The sequence below is a fragment of the Oryzias latipes genome, chromosome 10 (assembly GCF_053564925.1).
Source record: "Oryzias latipes strain Hd-rR chromosome 10, Olatipes_Hd-rR_3.1".
NCBI classification, from domain to species: Eukaryota; Metazoa; Chordata; class Actinopteri; order Beloniformes; family Adrianichthyidae; genus Oryzias; species Oryzias latipes.
In genome coordinates this window covers 6,510,927-6,532,953 of record NC_136246.1, presented here as the reverse complement: position 1 = coordinate 6,532,953, position 22,027 = coordinate 6,510,927, and the positions used below count along the sequence as shown (strand labels likewise).

The 22,027-nt window shown below is 43.7% G+C and overlaps 1 protein-coding gene across 3 annotated transcripts; it reads right to left on the bottom strand.

The window, feature by feature from the left end:
* Positions 1–326: 326 nt before the first annotated feature.
* On the bottom strand, positions 327–21,818 carry rnf130 (ring finger protein 130). 3 transcript variants are annotated; one of them, XM_023959536.2, is made up of 10 exons: positions 21,363–21,799; positions 21,118–21,219; positions 18,971–19,257; positions 11,059–11,250; positions 7,755–8,005; positions 4,564–4,635; positions 4,254–4,336; positions 3,989–4,085; positions 3,715–3,901; positions 327–2,631 (listed from the first exon to the last, which is right to left on the bottom strand). In XM_023959536.2, exons 3-10 carry the CDS (start codon positions 19,236–19,238, stop codon positions 2,519–2,521), a joined length of 1,263 nt encoding a protein of 420 aa, XP_023815304.1. In that variant the 5' UTR covers positions 19,239–19,257; positions 21,118–21,219; positions 21,363–21,799; the 3' UTR covers positions 327–2,518. The 3 variants fall into 3 exon arrangements, with proteins under 3 accessions (XP_023815304.1, XP_023815302.1, XP_023815305.1); XM_023959534.2 differs by lacking the exon at positions 21,118–21,219 and having other exon boundaries at positions 18,971–19,262; positions 21,363–21,818; XM_023959537.2 differs by lacking the exon at positions 21,118–21,219 and having other exon boundaries at positions 21,363–21,792.
* Between the last annotated feature and the right edge of the window lie 209 nt (positions 21,819–22,027).

Sequence of the window (22,027 nt, the reverse complement as noted above, 5' to 3'; positions counted from 1 at the left end):
GGTCTGCTGCAGGTATTGACCCAAACACAACAGAGGTTTCCCATCTGAAATGCTGAGGTTGAAATGAAGACGTTGTAAAGCTCTAGTACGAACAAAGCCAGGTCTTCCTCTTCATCCTAAAACTGAGGTCATGGAGGGACCAGCAGAGCATCTGCTCCAGAACCACAGGGATCCTTCATGCCGCGCTGCTCTGGTCTTCATGGTTCTCAAGAAAGTGTCTTCACTTTCTCCCTGTTCAGTTCCCCACATTCAGATGATGAAGACCTCCACCAGAGAACACAACCCGACGAAGAACTGATCAAATGAACAAACCGAGACAAGGCGAGTTAAACCCAATGAGGACACTTTAATAACAGTTGGTGACACTCGATGCTGAATAAAGACCCAGTGACTGATAGCTTCATCATCATCATCATGGTTCCACACAAACAAGCACAGACAGACGAGGACAGCAGCAGTGTCCCTCCAGACATCTTCAAGTCACTTCAGAGATAGTATTCAGTTGAAGGATTATAGATTGAATAGCAATTTTATATGGATTATTATATGCAGGTTAATTTAGAAGCAGTTTAATACATTTGGAGGGAGCAGTCAGCTATTTCAGGAAACCTTCTGCAGAAACCCAAGCGTGATGGAGACGAGCCAAACATCATCAGGATCTCCTCTTGATGGCTCCATCCCAGCTCAGACATCACCTGGAGTAATTGAGGGAGGGGGGTCTGTGTTAGAAGAAGAGGAGTCCAGCAATGATCCACAGACATGAGGCTGATGGTGAGTGGACTGCAGTCTGGAGAGTCCTGCTGACCGCGTTTTCATGAACCTGCCTTCATCCGACCTCACTCAGCTTCGGCTTTCTCCGTTGGATGTGTGGGTTTGGGGATCAGGGATCGTTCTCTGACGGTTTCCGTGCCTCGGCTTCTGTTGAAGATGCAATGTGAAGCTTGCCTGTTTAAGTTTAGCTGTTGAGTTCATGATGGCTGAACCCTGCAGGGATATCTGATGTCCGCAGGACTACAAGTGAACAAGAACATCCGGGAAGTTCTGGCAGCTTCATTACTTATGTAGGAGAAGGAGGAGGATATGGCAGGCTTTTCATTCTTTCCTTGTATCCATATGAGGCCTGAAAACCCAGAAAAGCACCCTGAGGAACTCCACATGCTGCAAACGACGTGTTACAGCAGGCTTACTGAAATGCTGGACTGTCCCTTTAAATCTAAATACCTCCATGTCTACAACCTGTTCTCCCTGAAGGGAATTAACACTGATAAAGATAATGTTAATACATCCAGATCTTTGTCCAAGACCACTCTGGTTCTGGTTTCCACGTGATTAGGGGGAATAAGCTCACTATGTATGTACAGATGAGGATGTTAATCAAAGAACCACCCATCCCTCATCAGACAGTCAGGGGTTCAGGCTGATTCCAGCTCAACACAGAACACCGGAAAGGAGGGATGGATTTTTTTTCTGGGTTCAGATTTCTGCTGAGGTTCTGCTCGAGCTGCTCCAGTTTCAGACACACAACTTTGAACTTGTTTTCCAGCAAGAGAACGGGACTTAAAGCACAACAGGACCCGTGTAACGGCCGGGGGCACTTCTGTGGGCTTGAAAAGTTCCACAAAAATGGATCCTAAAGCTCTCCAGAAAGTAATAAAACATCTAAATAAACTCAAAAAAGAAAAAAATCTCCAGGAGCAACAAGACTCCAGAAGTCATTTTGGTAGCATCTTCCACAACAACAGCTTTAAGAAGCCATGGTTCTCCTAAACAATTTAAATACGATTTGAAAGAGAAAAATAGAATTTTTCCTGTTTTTATGACAAGCCTCTCGAACAGAAACATGGTCTTTTGGGATCAAAGAAGAATTTCAGAAAGGTGATCAATTCTCCCTCAGCATGACAAACATCCAAAAACTCTTTTTCTGGACTGCAATTACTTTGGGCAACAAAAAGTACTGTTCCACTGAGTCTAAACATGAGAGCAGAACCTTCTGTGGGAGAGCCTAACATCTCAATGGAGCTTCTTTCCCCTGAAAAATGCAGTGAAAACCTTCCAAAGATCTCTGTTGAAAGTCCTGACATTTAGGGGAACGATGAAAAACAGAAGAAGGGCTGTGAGAACTCAAAGGCAATGTCAACATTTCATGATATTTAGAGTTTTTGAGGTACCTTGGATGTCCAGGAAACAGCAGGTTTCCTTATTCGATGTTTTCTCACAACATTCTAGAGCTGGACTGAGGGTCAGATTTGGTTGGTTTGGTTCTGGTGGGTCTGGACTCGGTGCCTCTCATCTTAATGTTTTCAGGGAGCAGTTTTTGAACAAAACAAATCCAGACCAAACTGTCACCAAGATCCAGCACACTGCGTCTGCGGCAAGAAGGAATTCTGGTGGAAACACCGAGTCCAAAACCAGGTTGTTGTTTTTAGAACTTTCCGGTACACCACGTGACCAACAAACAGGCTGTTCCTGTGTCCACACAGGTGCTCCAGTCTGGTGCCGGGTGCCCCTGTGGCGGGTCTCAGGACTTGTTGTCCTCATAAAGGTCCAGTGAGGCCTGGATGTCCGGCAGCTCCATTTCTGACACGGCGCTGCGGCCAGACCCCGAGTTCCGGTTGAAGAAGTGACCGCCACCTGAAGCAACAGAAGCAAGACGGGCTTAGTTTCACTAAACAACCAGGTCTTTATGGCAGACAGAAACAGCTGGAGCGTCTCTGACGTCTGCTGAGTAATGAAGCCTTAGAAAGCAGAGCTCAACACGGTGACAAACCGCAGAACTTCCATTATCTGTGCATCAATGCTCACAGCAGCATTCAAGTCCTGTAAAGCTTAGATGATTATTATCAACATGCTTCCTGTTTCCAGTAGGTGGTGCTGTAAGAATTATGAGCACCAACGAACTGAATCTGAGACTGTGCATGACAAAGTTTGGTCTGGCTCTGCAGCTGCTTTTGTTGTCATTTTTCCACCGCTTTTTTTAAAAAAGAACTTTATTTTCTGTTTAAAGCCACACACTTTTTTTACTTTTTATTTATTTAACATTTTTTTAACCAGGATAAAATAAACTCATTGAGATTAAAAATCTCTTTTGCAAGAGCTTCCTGGAAAAGAGGCAGCAGCACAACAATAACACACATTTCTCATTTACACTCACACTCAATCAACATAAAAAGGCGTACTTAAATGAAGGATTTGCTGTTTGATAGCTTTATCTCACGTTAATTTAAAAGTAAATTGAAAGAGTCCAGAGAAAATCTTTCTGGAGTTCAATCCAAAACTGTGCTGCAGCAAATCTAAAAGCCTTTTTTCCCATCTCTGTGCACACTCTGGGCTGGGCCACAAGCTCCCTGCTCTGCTCCATTCTGATGCATCCACTCGCAGTGGGTACATCCATGAAGGCCGTTGTTTTCCTCGTCTGAGCTGGAATCTGGATCTAAACTGGACGTGTAAAAGGGATGATGAGAAATGAGCAAAGGCTTACTCCATGCCAACAGTCCCGCCCAATAGTCAGAGGTGAGTTTCTAATGAACTCCTGCTGCTCTGCAGAAAATATGTCCAAGGAAACGAAAAAAATGGCACAATCATAATTAAAGAACCGCTGGGAATGCTTTGATTAAAGTGGGAATTTAAACTCAGAATGTGGTTCAACATTCTCATCTTTGATCTGCTTGACTGAGATTTTCTTCACTTTCTGCTGAGGTGAAGCATTAATCTTACCTGTGACCGCGACTGTGATGTCTGCAGGAGTTCTGGGCGTGGCCACATAGTATGGCGGGCTGAGTGGCTCCAGGCTGATGGAAGGCTGCATGCTGTCACTCAATGGCGCCCTCTGGCTGCCAGAAGGCTGACTGACACCCAGACGCTCCACATCCAAGACAACACTGTCCATGCAGGGGAGGGTCGTCTGCGGGCGGAGGCAGAATCAGCAGGCGCTTACACGTGTGTGATTGCTGAGGCCAGACATGACGCTGTGATGTCAGAAGAGACTCACCATGATGCCCAGAGCTTTCAGGATGTTGAGTTTGCACATGGGGCAGGTGCAGTGTTCGTTCAACCAGGGGTCCACACACACTTTGTGGAAAACGTGTCTGAGTGAGACAGAAGAGAGTGACGGTGACAGAATACTTCACCATGAAATGCCACAGAGAAGTCTAACTGCACAAATGAACATAAACATGGAGTTCACATTGAGAGGAGAAATACTCAAATGTTTGAAGCAACGTCTGGTACTTTGGTTCAAACTGCGACGGACTTACTTGCACGGCAGGATCCGGACCACATCATTCAGCTGGTACGCTTCGATGCACACCGCACAGTGGTTGAAGTCCGGATCCGTCTCCTTGAACACACACATGCAGGTGCGTGCAAGCACACACAAAGAGGACAGGTAAACTGACAACTTTCCAGACAAAGTCGTGCACATCTTCTTTGATTTGTTGGTGGTCAGAAGGTAATTCTGGATTACTGGTTCTGGTTATGTGGTCAGAGCTGCCCTCTGCTGTTCGAGTCCCTCAAACAGCTTCTGCGTGAGGTTGTGTGTGTGTGTGTGTGTGTGGGGCGGGTTACCTTGTCTCCTTTCTTAACCGTCCTCGTGGTCAGCTTCCCGATGGCTTTCTTGGCTGCATCGCCGAGGCGGCGCTGACACAGAAGTGAGGAAATGTTAAACATTAACACAAAGCTCCAAGACACATCAAAAAGCTCCGCCCACATCTAGCATCAGGTGATGTGCCCTTGTGCTCTGCTGAACACAACATCTGATCTCCAGTGAGGTTCACAAAAACTCCACAATACGGTCAGATAAATGTTTTTAATACATTCAGACTGAAAACGTTCATATATCTGATTTCAATACTATTTCTGAGATCTTGTCTATGACCTGGAACAGATTTTTTTAAGGATCGTCATTTTTAAAAACGTTCTATTTGGTTTCATGTCAGCTAGACTGCACAGCTCAGAATGACCTCAGGTTCAATGCAGAGACACTGCTGACCCTCCAGTCTTTTAAATAGACTTCATGATGGGGTTTGGTCTTTTTCTACTGTTTTTATGTTCTATATTACACAAATAGACTTCCTATTAGAGTAACTACATTCTGCTCAAAAAGCAGATAAATCTAATCCATTATTATTATTATACGGACGCAGTGATTGATCCGAGTCAGTCTGAATCATTATTTCTATGGCAACCACTCACCCCAATAAGGAGTGAGTTTGATGATAGTCCACACCCCTACCAATGGAAAGCATGCTCATGGGAATCTGTCAATCAAACAGTCTGAACGTTGGATGTCAGACCACATGAACAAAAGAAGAGGATTAGCACATGTATTTATAAAAGTTTACATTCTTTCCTTGTATCTATTTGGAGTACCGGGGGGGGGGGAGGCTCAGTCCAGTTCTCCCAGTTCTCACATACAGTCAATGAGGCCAACATAGCAAAGCTGTTCATGCTGTTCTCACTCTCTCCTAATATAAATGTAAAAGGTTTACTTCACTGCTTAAGGATATTTTATTGCACATCAATTTTACTGAAGTGTGTTTTGATGTTTTAGAGTATTTTTTATTAGATAGTTTTCTATCGACGTCTACAGTGTCTGCTGACTTCAGAAAACCTAAATCTAGATGGTGAATTCTTTGCTGTACCTCTTATTGGTGTTTTACATTCTGTGGGTTTAGTTTAGTTTTTTTACCTGTGAGTGCATTTATACACTGACTCTGATGTCACCCTGCGGATTCTGCATGGAGACCGGCGTATTTACTGTGGTTGCTCTACCCCCATCCCAACAATATTCTGGACATGCCGATCGCATGGGACAAAGTAAAGTTTGAAGCTCTGTTGGCTCCACTGTCCATCTAAAATGCATCTCTGTAAATCTGTGGAAAATAAAGCTCTAACAAAATCAAAATGAATGATTAAAAACACTTTAGCTTTCCACAGGTGACATAAATAAAACAATAAACAAACACTGAAAAGATCAATAAAACTAGACTTTAAATAGATTGATTTTTTTGTCTAAATTCTGACTTTTTCACATGGACATTAACAGGAAATTGTTCCCTTTTAAAACCGGCCTCTAGTGGTCTTTTCAAGAACTGCACCCTTTGGTACTTTCCATGTTAAATGTTATTGAGGTAAAGAATGAAGCATGAAAGATTCCTGACAGGAGTAAGAAATGCAGCGGCTGCTTTCACCTGGTTCAGCTCTGATGTTGCTGAGCACGTTGTGGTTTTATTATTTGCTCAGCAGAGCAGAGGCAGCTAGCACACTCCACATCATCACATCAGAGTGTTCGATCAGCTTTTAAACATTTACTTTTGCTCTGCGTTGGTATTGATTATTTGTACAGCACATACACAACCCCATCTGTCGTAGCACATCTGTCAGGTGATTAAAGATGTCTGTGTGAACATGATGGAAGGAGTTTCGATCCATCAGCAGCCCTGCTCTGAGCTCCTCGTCTCAGAACTCATTACCACCAGAACCCATAAACATGAAATATCCCTAATGATGAAATAAACAGCTAAACAAAGCCTAAACTAATCATAATTAATTCAACCTATTACCCTAACTTGAGACAAAAAAATTAGTGGGAAAAGTGCATTTGACGATTTTCAGTTTTGACTTTTTTGTCAGAATTGTTTATGCCTCACTATTCCATGGACCGGTACTCTGTAAGTGCTTTCTTCTTTGCAGGTTTGGTCTTTGTTTTGTCCACACTAAAGCTGTTTTCATCTGTTGGTCCTTAAATTTTGTTAAAGTTCACCTGAACTCTGATTTGAACCAAAAAAAGAGAACTCTGGTCCTCTAGAGCAGTGTGTGCCGCGGCACACTGGGAGATGGTCAGGTGTGCCGTGAGAAATTGCCCTCATTAACTGATCTAAAAGCAATTACCATCTCCAGGAAATCAGCTCTTTGTTCATCCAAACAGGCCCTGATAAAACACTGAGAAGTTAAGATATGAAATATTATAAAATTATTTTTTCTTTGTGTTTATTTAATTCTATTAAAGACATTTTGATAAGAATAACGGGATACCGCAATTTAGCTGCAGCTATAACTGTGTAAGGAAAAGTCCCGCCCCTTTAACTGTCTCCACCAATCATTCTTGAAGGCTTAATCACATGTCATCAGTCTGACCAATCAGAAGTGGTTAAAGTATTCACTTCCTTGTTTCGATTTAGCGCAAAAAAGTCTCTCTGTTCTAACAAAAATACCAGCTAAAGCTCGTCTTTAGCGGTGTAGCTTTGCACAGAATCTGGTATCAGACTGGAACAAGTGAACAGAATCATGAAGCTCAAAGACGCTGGTCTTTTTGCGGTCGGCAGATTACGGGCACTACATCTCCCATGATGCAGTAAAGTGACTGTCTTAGCGCACAATGAGTCTCTCCTCTCAACATCTTAAAACAACGAACACACATCAAACAGTTTTTGAATCTTTTGACTTAATTTTTAATACATCTTTTAGAAAAAAACAGCTGCAGCTTCCAGCGTTTTCTGCAACAATTATCACAAAAATGCATGTGAGATTGCAGAGCGGCTGGAAATCAATACAGACTGAGCTTTTTCTTTTTTTTTATTTATCTATTTTTTTGGATGCTGGTGTGCCGCGGGATTTTTGTCAAGGTTAAAGTGTGCCGTGGCTCAAAAAAGGTTGAAAAACACTGCTCTAGAGAACAAGGATCTGAGTTTACTTGCAAATGAACTCTGGTGCGGTTTGCTTCAGTGTGAATGTAGATGGGCTGTGGGTCTAATTACCTGGCTGCGGTCACGGGCGCTGCTGAAACGTATCTTCTGGATGAAATAGAAGATGAGCCAGGCTGAGGAGATGATCATGAGGACGATAAAGGAGATAGAGACAAAGACCAACGAGCCGCGGTTGATGTTTTTGGTGGAACTGCGCTGACCCACAACTACAGAGACCAAGACCGTGAAGTTCCGCTCTAAGTGCGCCAGGATCTCTTTTCCATACGCATCAGTGATCATCACCGCCACTATCTCTCCAGTACCTGCAAACATTAGCACACAACATTTGCTTTCTGCTGATGTCATCCCAACATTACTGGCTGACTAACAAATCTCCGTCTACACTGAATTCAATAAATCAGGAGTCTCAATCTCAATTTACCCAGAGGCCAGTGGAGGCAGAGTCTGGAGTTATGTGACAACGCTGCAGTTCTGCAGCAGTGGTGCTTTGGTGTGAATTAGAGGTTAGCCTAGCCATGACACGTCAGCCCTATTGAGGAGTGACGAGAGGGAGCTTTCTAAATGGCCCTGTCAGAGGCCCATTCCCTTTGTGGGCCATACTGATAATATACTTTCATATCAAGTTTGGGGTCACAAAATAAACTTCTGGGGGCTGTAACTGTCGCGTGGGCTGTAAGTTTGAGAACCCTGCATTAAACCAATAACTCAGCGCATCTTGCCCAAACTATGTTTGCTGGAGTTCCACATTGTAGTCAGAACTGGAAGAGGGGGGTTTTCAGGAAGCTCATAGTTTTCAAACTTTTACCAATGGTGTCTAACTCAGCTTGGCCTAAAAACCTACGTTAGTTTGTCCTATTGTGCATTCACCACATGCAAGAGAGGCCTTTTGGTTTGGGTGCAATGCAGATGGAAGGCAATCGAAAGTAAAGGCCTGCCCTTGACATAACAATGGTCAGTGACTGAAAGCAGCAAAGGAACCTTAACTAATTTGAGGGGTACCAACTAAAGTTGGACTACCTTCTTAGTTCTTTTGTCATCAAGCATGGGCTGTGTCTCTCCTTTTTAAAAAGGATTTTTTTTTTTTGGTATTGGTTGATTCGATTTGATTCTGCTTTAGACAGATCGATGTGGTTCAATCTTATGAATAGAAATTAATTCATTGATTCATTGATTGATTGTTACACTGTCATTTCCTGTCATTTGCTTCTCCTAATGTCAGTTTAGATCAGTTAAGCAGTTTTTGGAGTAGCTGGATGGGATGCTAGGGGTTGCACCCATTGAGGACAAGAGCTGAGTAAGAAGGAAGAACTCAACTTAGAGTCAGTATAAGATGATAACTTCACCTAAGGCCATGAACTATGAACTGTTAACAAACCAACAAAATCACCAAGACATAATTAGTGGAAATGAGCTTCCTTACAGGGTCACTTTAGAGACAAAGCTAAGCCATCCAAACAAAGGTAGATCTGCTATCCATAAATGTCAAGAAGAACTAGGTGAGACGGGTTTTGACATCTAGTAAGAATGTAACCTAGACACCTTCCTATTGAGGTGTTAAGAGGATCTACAACTAGGAAGCCCAGGAAATGCTGGACAGCAGTCTTTTTAGCTGCATTGGAACACTTTAGTCTTCAAAGAGAGCTGCAGGAATTGGTCAGGTGGAGGTCTGGAGATCCCTGCTCCCCCTACGACCTTGACCCTCAACAAAGTGGACAAAAGAAATCCAAGAGCCTTTCACTTCAAAGGGTTGGAATGGTGTTTGAGCCTATGATTCATGGAGCTATGAGACCACAAAGACCTGCAAATCAAACTGTCCTGACTCTGCCCTTTACTGAGGGTCTCAGGTTTTTAACCAAACCTGTCCTCTGCTATTGCTGAAGGTTAGACTTAATGATGTGGTAAACAAGCATCCATCACTTTTGAGTCTCTAAAAAGAAACAAACCCACAAACAGAACTTGGTTTTAAGTTGTCCGGACCTAAAAACCAGAGATGCAAATGAATTCTCAAAACTCAAAACTGTTCCTTCCCACATCCCTGTGCGAAAAAAGGCAGCTTCAGTCTGGAAGTCTGTTGACACAGTTGCCCTGCTCCAGACTTTTGCTCCAACCCTACTGAGATCCCAGGCTGACCTAAACGGCAGACAAAAGAATACGAAATATAGAAGTTGGAATCTTCCACCTGCATGTCATATATGCGCTCGCTTGAAGGAGGTTATCAACCTCACACTTTCCAACAAACTCTGCTGAACCCCCCCCCCCCCCCCCCCCCCTGCTGTCTGAAACAGGGGAGCTGAAGGTCATGTCTGTACAGATACAAGCAGGTGACGTATCTTAGTGCCATTTCATCTATACCTTCTTTCCTCATCGTGTCCTCAGACCATGTCTGACTGTTCTTTATTGTGTTTCCATGGTAACTGCCTCCTGTTCTTTGTGGATGTAGAATAAACTCTAGTTGTGATTATAACTTCCTCCTGTTTGCAATTCAGCCAACAAAGTCATCTCTACCTCACACATACAAGCAAGCCCGCACACATACACACGCCTGCCCGCACACATACACACGCCTGCCCGCACGCACACAGTGGGGTCACAATGACCTCATCAATGACAGTCGCCTATATTTAGCCTCATTGATCGGCAGGAAGCCGTAGCTCACGCCCTCCATCCTCTGCATCCCTATGCCTCCTCTGCCCTCATCATCTGGTTCTTAAAAAACAAACTGGAGGTTGGATTTTATGAAAAACACAATTTAAAAAGCTGAGATCAGCTCTTAAACCTTTGAGATGCTACATCAGTATGAAGTGATGTTCTAGTTTTGAAAAAAGTTCTCACAGTGACTGCACGTCACATGATTCACATAAAGATAACCTCTGTTTTGAAAACGTTCATAATCTAGCTGTTCTCCTTAATGCAAAAGTTCAAAAAGTTTTATCAACATAAAGACAGCAAGACAAACATTCAATCTTTAGAGGACTTCAAAGTAAGATGTTCTTGGATTTCTATTGTCCACTTTGGTGAGGGTCAAGGTCATGGGTCTACTTAATTTCCCTCCGGGGATCAATAAAGTCCTATCTTATCTTATCTTATCTTATCTTATCTTATCTTATCTTATCTTATCTTATCATAGGGGACGCAGGGATCCTCAGACCTCCACCTGAACAATTATGGTGTTTGATCAAGTTTGTGACTAATATGATCACCTATTTGATCTATTCTGTGATCCTGTCTGGGATAAGTTAGTGATCTTGCGTGTGATTAGTCTGGGAACATGCTTGTGATCTGTTTTCTGCAGTGATCTGTCTGTGATCTGGCTTTTGAATGAGAAGGGTTGCTTGTGTTGGTGGATGGTTTGGACCTTCATGACCCATCTTGACGGTTTTCTCCGTGGAGTTGTTGTAGATGAGGACTGCTGTGGCATTGTAGGCAGCTGCCTTCAGGATCTTCTCTTTAAAGGTACAGTTGCCTCTCTGTAACAGCGCCACCCAGTGCACAGTCCGAGGAGGAACCAGGAAGTGGGTGTTTGGATCACAGCCCTGGCGGTCCACAACTATAAACACAAAGCCAGAGTTGAATAAAGGATGAGTTCTTGATCTGCCTTGCTAGCTAAAATGAAATCTACACAAAAAATAAGCTTATAATTCAATTTCCTAAGTGTAACACAAATATATCTTCATTGTTGATCAGTCAAAACAAAAATTCCACATTAAAACTATATGGTAGATTTTATTAGTGATTGTCAGGCAGCCGAGATGATCAAAATGTAAAAATCCTTCTTCATAAAAAAAAATTGTTTTTAAACTGAACTGTAACTCTTCTGCTATTTTTTCTAATTATAACATAAAATCAATGACTATTTGCATGTGTTGTTATTTCACTCAAAAAAATGTACAACACAAAACACTGTTATGTTCTCTGCTGCAAATACACTGTCAGAGAAACCTCACCTGTTCACACCTGCAGGTACCTGAGCATCTATGAGGACCTTCCAGGAAGTGGATAGGAAGTATTTCTTGACAGTTTTCGGTAATTATAACCTGGATGATATGAATACTGAAGAGCTCCTCCAGATACTGGAAAACATTCAGCCTCTCTGAACTAAACCAGCTGGAAATTATACAATTATAGGTGTCTAGAAAATTAAAGTGCCACCTTTTTTACCTCCCTATATCTATAACTCTAGCTGCATCGTGGGAAAAAAACTATTACACAACATATAAGCAGAAAGAAAGTAACTCTATCTGGAGTTTTACTGAAGCACTTTTGATCCCAGATGAGTTTTCGGACAAAGCAGTTTGAAATCGTCCGTTTAGATGTCAGTTAAGGTACCCATACTCACTAACCGGTCATGCGCGGAGTAAGGCAGCGTCTACTTCCCATCATCCCTTTGTTTACACTGTTTCCCGCTTGCTTACAGCTTCTCACACCCCCAATCTAACATTAGTGGTGCAATAAAACTGACAAGCATTATTGAAACTGCTGATCTACTGGGATTTCAACACCATCTCTAGGGTTTACAGAGAATGGTCCGAAAAAGAGAAAATATTCAGTGAGCGGCAGTTCTGTGGTCAGAAATGTTTTCTTGATGTCAGAGGCCACACCAGGCATCACTCTTGTCAGCTAAGAACAGGAAACTGAGGCTACAATTCACACAGAATCACCAAAACTGGACAATAGAAGATTGAAAAAAATGTTGTCTGGTCTGATGAGTCTCCATTTCTGCTGCTTCATTTGGATGGTAGAGTCAGAATTTGGACATCAACAATAATTGAGCATGGTTTCAACACCACAGCCTACCTGAGTATTGTTGCTGACCATGTCCATCCCTTTCTGACCACAGTGTACCGTCTTCTGATGGCTACTTCCAGCAGGATAAGGCACCGTGTCCTAAAGCTGGAATCATCTCAGACTGGTTCCTTCAACATGACAATGAGTTCACTGAACTCAAATGACCTCCACAGTCACCAGATCTCAACCCAATAGAGAACCTTTGGGTTGTGATAGAACAGAAGATCGACATCATGGATGTGCAGCCAACAAATCTGCAGCAACTGTGTGATGCTGTCATGTACATATGGACCAAACTCTGAGGAATGTTTCCAGTACCTTGTTGAATCTGTGCCACCAAGGATTAAGGCAGTTCTGAAGGCAAAAGGGGGTCCAACCCGATACTAGCTAGATGGACCTAATGAAGTGGCCGATGAGCGTACGTCTCCCATCAGGAGAAAAATGCCACAAGAAGATGCTAAAAACACCAAAATCACCATTTCTATTGGAGTGGGTCTTTAACTGTAACTGCAACAAAGAGGTATTAAACTATTAGGTGTTTGTTACAGACATTTGAAAGACGCGGATTGGTTTAAATAATGACTGCGTTAAAGAAAAAAGGATCTGAGCGGCTTCATGTGACGCTGCAGTTTGGAGCTGCAGACCCGCGCAGCAGCTGCAGTGTCCTTGTAAAGGCTGACTGTAACCGGACACTTCAGGGCAGAGACACACAATCCCTCATCCTCCAGCAGCCTCTGCAGCAGCTCACCAGAGGCGCACACACAAACGCAAAAACAGACGGTAGCCGTGTCCACAAAAACAACACACATAGCTGCAGCACAGCCACAATCCACCAAAACACACCTGCAGCTAACATCCAAAAAACAAACAAACATAAAAATCCCTTCCACGCACACACATGTTTACTTGCACACACAAACCTGAGCATGCTCAGAGTATGTGGGGGAATTTCATCTACTTGTACTGAACTGGACCACTGATCTGGTCTTGTCTGGAGTGAGCTGACAGACTCACAGCATCGGTGGTCCTGGTCACACAGAGAAACATCCACAAAGGTCTGCAGCTGAGGGCTTGGCAGGAAGATTCAAGACTTCAGCTGCTCCTCTGACGGATCTGGAGGAAACCTGTTCTCTTTACAGACGGCTGTCTGCTGATCTGTTTCTTTGTACCTGAGTTGTTACGTCAATGTGACAGTCCTGTCTCCGGTCAGATCAAAGATCCAGTTCATCTAACCTCTCCAAATCTGTGCTTCCATGTGGGGATGTTAATGTCCAGTTCATTTTAGATAATGAGCACACTTATACGCTGTGGATAGATCGAGCTCCATGGTCCCAGTCTGTGAGGTGACGCTTCATTTTGCTAACTTGCTTATTTCTGTGTTACAACTACCGTACATCCTGTTTCTTTGACCAAAGCTTTTCCATAAGACCTACAGCTTCTTTCTGGAAGACTTGTGGCTCATAGCATAAGCAGACGTGAAGAGGACTCTCTCAGTAAGAGATGTGGTCAAACCAGACATGTTTTTGTCAGAGACACAGGAGGCGGAACTGAAGATGGACGTGGACTTTGCTTAAGTCCAGTCCATTTAGATCAACATTACTGATGAAGAGAAAGGGATTAGGACATGCTGAATCCCCCTGAATTTTCAAAATAAAACATAATGTGGGAACACAGGTAAACTTGTGACTGGTGAATGGACATTGAGGTAGAACAAAGCCACTTCTGATTGGCTATTGATCTTTAAAAAAGTTGTTGATCAGATGAATATGAGGTATTTTGACCACTGCTGGCTTAGTTTACATAATCCTTCTTCAGTTTAACAAGAAACTGAATTGTGCTTGATTTCTAGTCTCTGTGGGACTCCAACAAGTATTTTATAGAAAACACTGAGATTTTAAGAAGAGGGATCTTTGTGATCTTATTGTGTCGAAAGAATCCTTTAGGACAAACTCGACTCACTGACTTAGAGGAAAACAGTCTTCCTTTGTTTATCGCGGGGGTTACGTTCTCAAAATTACCGGTGATCGATGAAATCCGCAAAGTAGGATTACAGATGTTTTAAGGCTGTAAAACTCCCCCCTCAACACTTTATAGGCTTTCTTCAGACAGACATGAACATGTCCACACTTTTCTCTCTTGTTTAAACTCTCAAAGTTAAAATCTTCATAGAAAAGTATTACAGAATGAAAACAGAGATGTGATCACAGTGAAGATTTATGCAGATTTGGCAAACCAAACACATCCTGTACTGTCTAGAGACACAGCACGGCGGAGATTGATTGACAAGGTCAACAGCCAATCAGAAAGCAGAACAGAGAGCGCTGTAAAAAAAGACAAAAAACGGTCCCAAACAAAATTCACAAAACTGCAAGACTGCAAAAGCTGAACCGCGATATAACAAGGGACCACTGTACTATGTTGCTCTCTGGAGGTGCAAGCTTAAGAGAGATGGAAAGTCTAAGGACTTTCCATCTAGAAAAGGAACTGCTGCTGTTTGTAGATCTTTGTTCTGCTGCATAACCCAAGTGCTTTTGAGCCTGACCTCATGAACACCAACTAGTTTAAAAACTTTATCTCGACAAGAAAAATTGTATTACAGTGTTCTCTCGTTATATAGCAGTTCACCATTTTTTTCTGCAAATGTGCGTGCTTTTTTTTTACAGTGTATTGTTTTGAACTGTCAATCTCCTCCGTGCTGAGTTTCCTGTACAGAATGTGTTCAGTTTGTGAAATGTACGCAAGTCTTCAAAAATCTGAAGATGTTCATGTCTGTCTGAGAAAAGTGGATAAAGTGTGTAGTCAGGAGTTTTACAGCCTTCAAATATCTGTAATACTTGTAAAAATAATTCAATTAAATAATTGACTACTTTGCAGAATTTGCCTATTGCGAACTATTTTTAGATAACTGCCAACATTAATGAGGGACCACTGTAACTAAATCAAAAACAGAAAAAAATGTTTAAATATTCTACACATCAAATCAAATACCAAAATAGAAAATTGAGTTTCTGCAGTAGTGCTGGTGTGAATGCTGACGCTGCAAACGCTGAAGCAAACGGCTAAATGAGCTAACCAAGCTGAAGCTTGCTCAAACACGAAAAAACATGCAAAAGAATGAAAAAGTTGCAAAGTATTTTGTTGCTGTTTCCAAGCTAAAGAAAGTTCAAAACTGTTTGAAAAAACAGCAACATAAAAATACTTGCTGGAAGGCCAAACGCCACAATCACTGCTTTGAAAAATGGTGAAAGTTTCAAGTTTTTTATCAGCTCTGAAAGCCAAGAATCATGTCCCAGTATTTTAAACAGATGTTAACAAAATGCAAGAAAAATCTGCATGAAAAACGAATACAGTAAATTATTATAATTAGTAAATGTAAAAGGAGTTCAAATAAACAGTTCTTATAATTTTGCATGTTATTTTTAAATGTTAAAAAGTAATTTATTGTTGGCTATTCTGTTGATTAAAAATGAGAAGCATTTGTCAAACATCTAATAGACTTTAAAGTCAAACTCTCAGTAACAGCAAAATGCTGTCTGACCTGACCTGATCTACTGTCCTAGGAGGTTTCTGTTACAAGTACCTACATGTATGACTGAGCTAAGTATGGCCTACAGAAAGTACACAGAAGGTACTTCTGTTCACAACTGCTGATGCCAGTTAAAGTGTTGAACTTCACTGCATGAAACAACGGTAAATAGAGGATAATTTCCAAAAACATGATGACTGACCCAGATGACCGGCAGCAGGTGGGCTGGGTTTCTGGAAGACCAGCAGGATGCCAGCCACCCAGGCCTGGAGCGCCACACCAGCCTTTGATGTTCTCGGTCAAAATTCTCTAACAAGACTCAAGATGCATTCACACCCAACGCATCCAGTTTCAATGTTAACTCAGAATACAGATGCCATCAGAGGTCCTGCAGCATGATTTGAGCGACAGGCACAGCATGGCGGACTGGTGGCTGAGTCGTTCAGGCGATGAAGCAAAAATTCTGACGTGCGTCCTCAAATATCTGAACTTTGGGGAGGAATTCATGTCTCGCTTTGGCCCGTGACGTGCTGATGATGTGATCAGTGGGCGGAGTCTAACACCAACATGGAGGAGAATCTGTTTTTTCTCTCACTGAACTTCATCATATTCTTCTTATTTGTATTGAGAGAATAGTAAAAAGTTCCTCTAATTCTTGTATTTATTTTTTGCCTCCTCTGACTAATATGGGACAGCAAGTCATCAAACTGGGTCACAGAGAGACAGAAGTGAAAGCGTCCGTCATTCAGACGTAGCTCCTGCAGTAGATGGTGAAGCTCTCCGTACTGTTAGAGTCTCTGAATGATCTGATGAATCCAGACCGATTACTTTTGCCCATGTAAACGCGGCTCATAGCCGCGTTTACATGGGCAAAAGTAATCGGAATGAACGCCTGATCGGAAAGAAAATGCGTCATGTAAACGCGCCATTCAGAATACTCTGCCCCGATCAGACTCGTTCGGATCAGAATTTCTTTCCGATCGAGATAGGTGGGTTATACCGATCGTTTATCCTATCGTGGAGCATGTAAACGGTCATTCCGATCGTGTGTCACTACTGCTCTGGTTTAAGTCACGCATAGACGGTGTTTCGCTGAGAGAAAAGCATTGGAGCGCATAGGGGACCGCTCTCGCCCCGCTGGCTCTCCCGTCTCTTTCACCCCTCACGAGGGAGGTACGGGGAAGGAGCTCTTCGTGCCCCCCGACGCTCACTCGGTCCACTGGCACCCGAGTGAGCAGAGGAGCTGGGTTAATAACTCCGTGTCTGAGGGGAGGAGGATGCTTGTTCGGTGTGCGTTTTTTTTGTTTTGTTTTGTTATGTGTGGGAGAATTCAGACTGCGAGGCGTTCCGCCGCTCTGGGTTAGCGGCTGAAGGACTCAGGAGAGCCGCCAGCTCACGCAGCCAGTTTGGGGAAGCAGAAATAAATGTCGCTCAGTCCTTTTCAACACTACTGCGCATGCCCAAATGATTCATTCCGACTGAAAGTGTGAGCCATGGGAACGTTTGTTCTAATCGGAAAAAGATTTTCTGATCCCATGTGAACGGGTGAATTTTAACCCGATCAAGATATTCTGCTCATGTAACCGCGGCTATGGAGACGTGATCACTGATGCTTTTGCAGAGCTATTCAAATAAATAAACCTGATCTCTAAACATCACCGTGTCTTCCATGCATCAACTGTATATGAGATACACAGATATACAGTCGATGCTTCTATTAAGCGATCAGGCTACTTTGGACAGTAGCTCCTCCCACAAGCTGTGAGTGCGTCAGGATTATGACCACACACACGCCAATGATATGTTTCATTATCATGACTTCCTTTGAGGTGGCCATACGAGCCTCAAGGAAACTGCAAGACACGCCTACGTTCCTTTCAAGATGCAGCCCGTCTGTTCTAGAACCCTCCATGGGACCGGACAACCCAAAACCCCACAGCACCTGTATGAGTCGACCCCCACACTGGTGCATGTGACTAAGGCATAAGGGTAGCTGGGAATCCCATACAAACCAATGGCTCCGTCTCAATTTTCACTCTCAGTAAACAAATATTAATATTTTTAAAACTGAATTACTAACTGAGACAAATGAAGTCTTGTCAGAATCCCAACGCCTTACGCCACCCCGTGTTCTGCTCTTGTGTCTGAGTTTAACTATGGTCTCACAATTGTAAGATAGTCACAAATAGGAAAGTAGCAGAAGTTTGTCTTGGAGAAAGAAGTGTTTGTTTCACAACTTGGAGAGTATGATTTGATGAGACTAGAGGCATTTTCTTACATTTTGTTAGTAAAAATCGTGACTCTGAGACAAACGGTATTGGAGTTCTAGCAGTTTATTGAGAAAAAGAAGTGTCCTCAAAAATCTCCTCTCCCAACTCTAAGCAATCATGTGATCACGGTGTATCTCTGGATCATTCCGCTCCATTGACTTCCATTATAAATCCAGAAATGATCTGAATGAAATTTGAACTGTAATTGTGTAAAAACCAAAAGGATGTTTTACAATCTGAATACAAGGGAAAAAACCCTGCAGAACATTTTAAAGTTGAATGGTTTCTCTAGGACTTAAAATATTTCTCCATTCATTCCTATGGACTGAAATTTCAGATATTTTAATTACTTCAAAACATATCAAAAATTAAACGTACAGGCAGTAATTTCCTGAACGAGTTCAACCAAAATAGCAGCAATAGATACAAATATGAAGGAGTTTCAATGTGTCATAGACATAGAGAAGTGGAAAAGCTTCAAGCATTCATCCATAAATCAGGACTGATGATCTAAAAGGAATAGACTCAGGAATCTGCAGCGTCACCCAGCCATGCAGGTGTGGATGCAGGTGTGGATGCAGGTGTGCGTGCAGGTGTGCGTGCAGGTGTGCATGCAGGTGTCTCCAGGTTTCCACTTGTACGTCTGTGTTTTGGGCTGCAGATGTGAGCTTATCAGATGTCCTTACCTCCATGATGTGGGGAGGGTGCGATGACGACACCCCTGGCATCCACTTTGGGGGAGTTCTGTCCGTATGTGCCGTCGTCTCTGCTCATCACGTGCACGGTGTTTCCTCGTGCGTCCAGCACGGTGGCGTTGACAGTGGCATCCACATTCTCCTCCAGCACCAGGTTCCTGTCGGAGCGTGCGGCTGACATTGAGTGAGCCAGGACCAGGATGTGGACCAGGACCAGGGTGGCGGGCATGGAGAGGCAGGTCCAGCTTTGAGCTGTCATGCTGAGCTTGCACTTACATCTAAACTATGAAAACATAAAAACACAAAAGTAACTTTGTCGTTCTCTTTAGTCTGTGCATGGATGACATCACTTCCTGTGCTGCAGGTGATTATGAACCCCCTTAACATATAGAATAAAGCTGTATCAGGCTACCAACACTCTCAATTTGATTCATTCTTACATGTTTCACTTAAATGGATTGGATTTTTCTGTGCTTTTCCAGACGCTCAAAGCACTTACCATGAGTTTCCATTATTCATACTCAGTGATGCTAAGTTGTTGATGTAGCCACAGCTGCCCTGGGGCAGACGGACGAAGACGTGGACGCCTACTGCCCCTCTGACCCTCACAGGGACATTCATATGCATTCACACATGGAGCCACACTGCAGGCACGGATGGTGAAGTGTCTTGCCCAAGGACACGACAGTTGCTCAACCCCCAAATGAGCCACTGCTGAATGCAGGATGGCTGGAAGTTTGTTAAATTCATGTGGCAGGAACCTGGATTGAGGACTCTTCCTCGCCCACTCTCAGCTCTCACGCTATGATCACACCGAGCATGTGACGTTCATGGTGTTCACACTGGACAAGCAGGAAGGGGCTCCTTCTTCTTCTTCTACTGTTTTCTAGCAAATGTCCACCATCTACTGTTGGCAGAGGCTTGGTGTGAACATTGACTGTGACAACAATGGAAAGCTCAACCCCTCCTTTCTCGTGTTCCCAAATAGGAAGGTCCACTAAATCCTGATACGGGCGCCGCCATGTTGAAACCAGACGACAGTGATTGGTCTGAGTCGCTCTGAGTCATCGTATCTATGGCAACTACTGTCACAATTGCCATAGATGCAATGACTCAGAGCGACTCCGACCAATCACTGTCGACTGGTTCCAACATGGCGGCGTCCGTATCAGGAAGCAATGGTGAGGGATTCTGTCTCATTGGCAAGAGCCGGAAGTGAGGCAGCTCCTATGGGTGAGGTCACACCTCAATTCGTCCGTTGTTTCTACAGTCATGGGTGCGAAATGCTAAAGAGGTGCATATCGCATGAATCTTGCCCCAGGCAAGGAAAGACTTGGTGTCATCGAATTGCCGACGGAAACAAACTGCAATTATGAATTTCTCCTTCGTGACCAATTTTCCAGCCTTCTGTTAATAAAAAAGGATGCCATCCATACGTCACTACCAAATCTGAGTCCCCGATTGGTCAAATTTGACCTGGTTTAACTGTCAAAGTGCACTCAATGGCCACATGTTTTGTACGTAGTCCGAAAACAGTTGTAGACATTGTGTAGCTACGCGTTTATGCGCGTTTCTAGACTTTTCATTAGAAGTGGATGATTGAATGTGTGTTGGGTGGTGTGAACGTAGCTTCAGAGGAGAACCTGCAGCTGTGTTTCTGATCCTCGTCCTGCTGCAAAACCCATCAAACCTTCAGTCTGAGATGCCAATCCTTCAGGATTTTTGGTAGACTGCAGAATTCATGGTTTAGTTACCTCAGTATTGAAGTAGCAAAACAGCCCCAAACCATCACACCACCGCCACCATATCTGACTGTTACTCTTTTTCTGAATGGCTGTATCTCGTGGGCCCTGAAATGAGCAGACTTCTTCTGGAAAATTGTACTTTAATCTGTAATAAACCTTCCTGTTCTTTGTGGAGTTTTTCGTTTTTTAATTCTTTAACATCTTCGGATGTTGGAGTCATGGATTCTAATCCTAACAGAGGCTGAGGGTGAGGCCTGCAGCTCTCTGGGTGTGGGTCTTTTAGGACCTTTTTATCCTAAAGAGGCTGATGCTCTTGAGGTCATTTAATAGATTTGTCCCTCCTGAGAAGGATCAAGGTTCTCTGGAGAGCCAAAGCTGCAGAAATGCTGTGACCTTTTCCAGTCAGTTCCTGGAATTCTTTGGATCACAGAGGGACGAGTCCAGCATCTGGGAATCGTCTGGTCTTCTTCAATTAGCGAAGCCGCTCCAGCTAACCTAGTGTTTGACAGAGAAGCGGCGTGGAACAGATGCGTGGCTGGAGGACCTCCACTCCCACAACATGATGATCAAACGTTCTGTCCTCACATGCAGACTAACATCGGGACCCTTCGGCTCTCCCCGCAGACATTCAGTCTCACCTCTGAGGCTCCAGGCTGCTGTCTCCGCTCGTGGCCTCTTTACTCCCTGGGTTCAGTCTTTCAGGTGCAGAAGGGACGCGGAGGACATAACCATGCCTCCACCCCCTCCCCCGGCGGCAAAGCAACACCTCAGACTCGGGGGCTGTCGGCGGTCACGCGCGCTCTGTTTAGATTCAGTTTAATTGGGCTCAGTTTCCGCCGCAGCACCGTCGGCGGGCGGCGGCAGCCTCATCCCGTCGCCCCGCTTTGTCTCTGCGTGTGCCTGCGGACGGACAGCCAGGCTCCGGCCTGCTCCGAACTGCTGCTCCGTCAGGCTGCGGGCGGGCTCGGCGGACTGCTGGGGAGAGAAGCCCGCATACTGCGGCTCGGTTCTGTTGTGATAACGGCGCGGTACCGCGGCTCGTGCACGTCTCCTCTCAGTTCGAGGTGCACCGCGCAGGCGCGGAACAACAAAAATGGGAAGCGGGCGGGCGTGCGTGTCATGGGGGGAGGGGGGCGCAGATGTTCAATTTTCAGCCAGACTTTACGTTTTGAAACTTGTATTTGCAATTTAGAAAAAGTTCTTTTCTTTTCAATAAAAGTAGAGCTTTATATTATGGATCAACAGGTTTTTGTTACAATTTTTCAGAAGAACATTTATTTTAAGTTGTCAATTTAGCATTTAA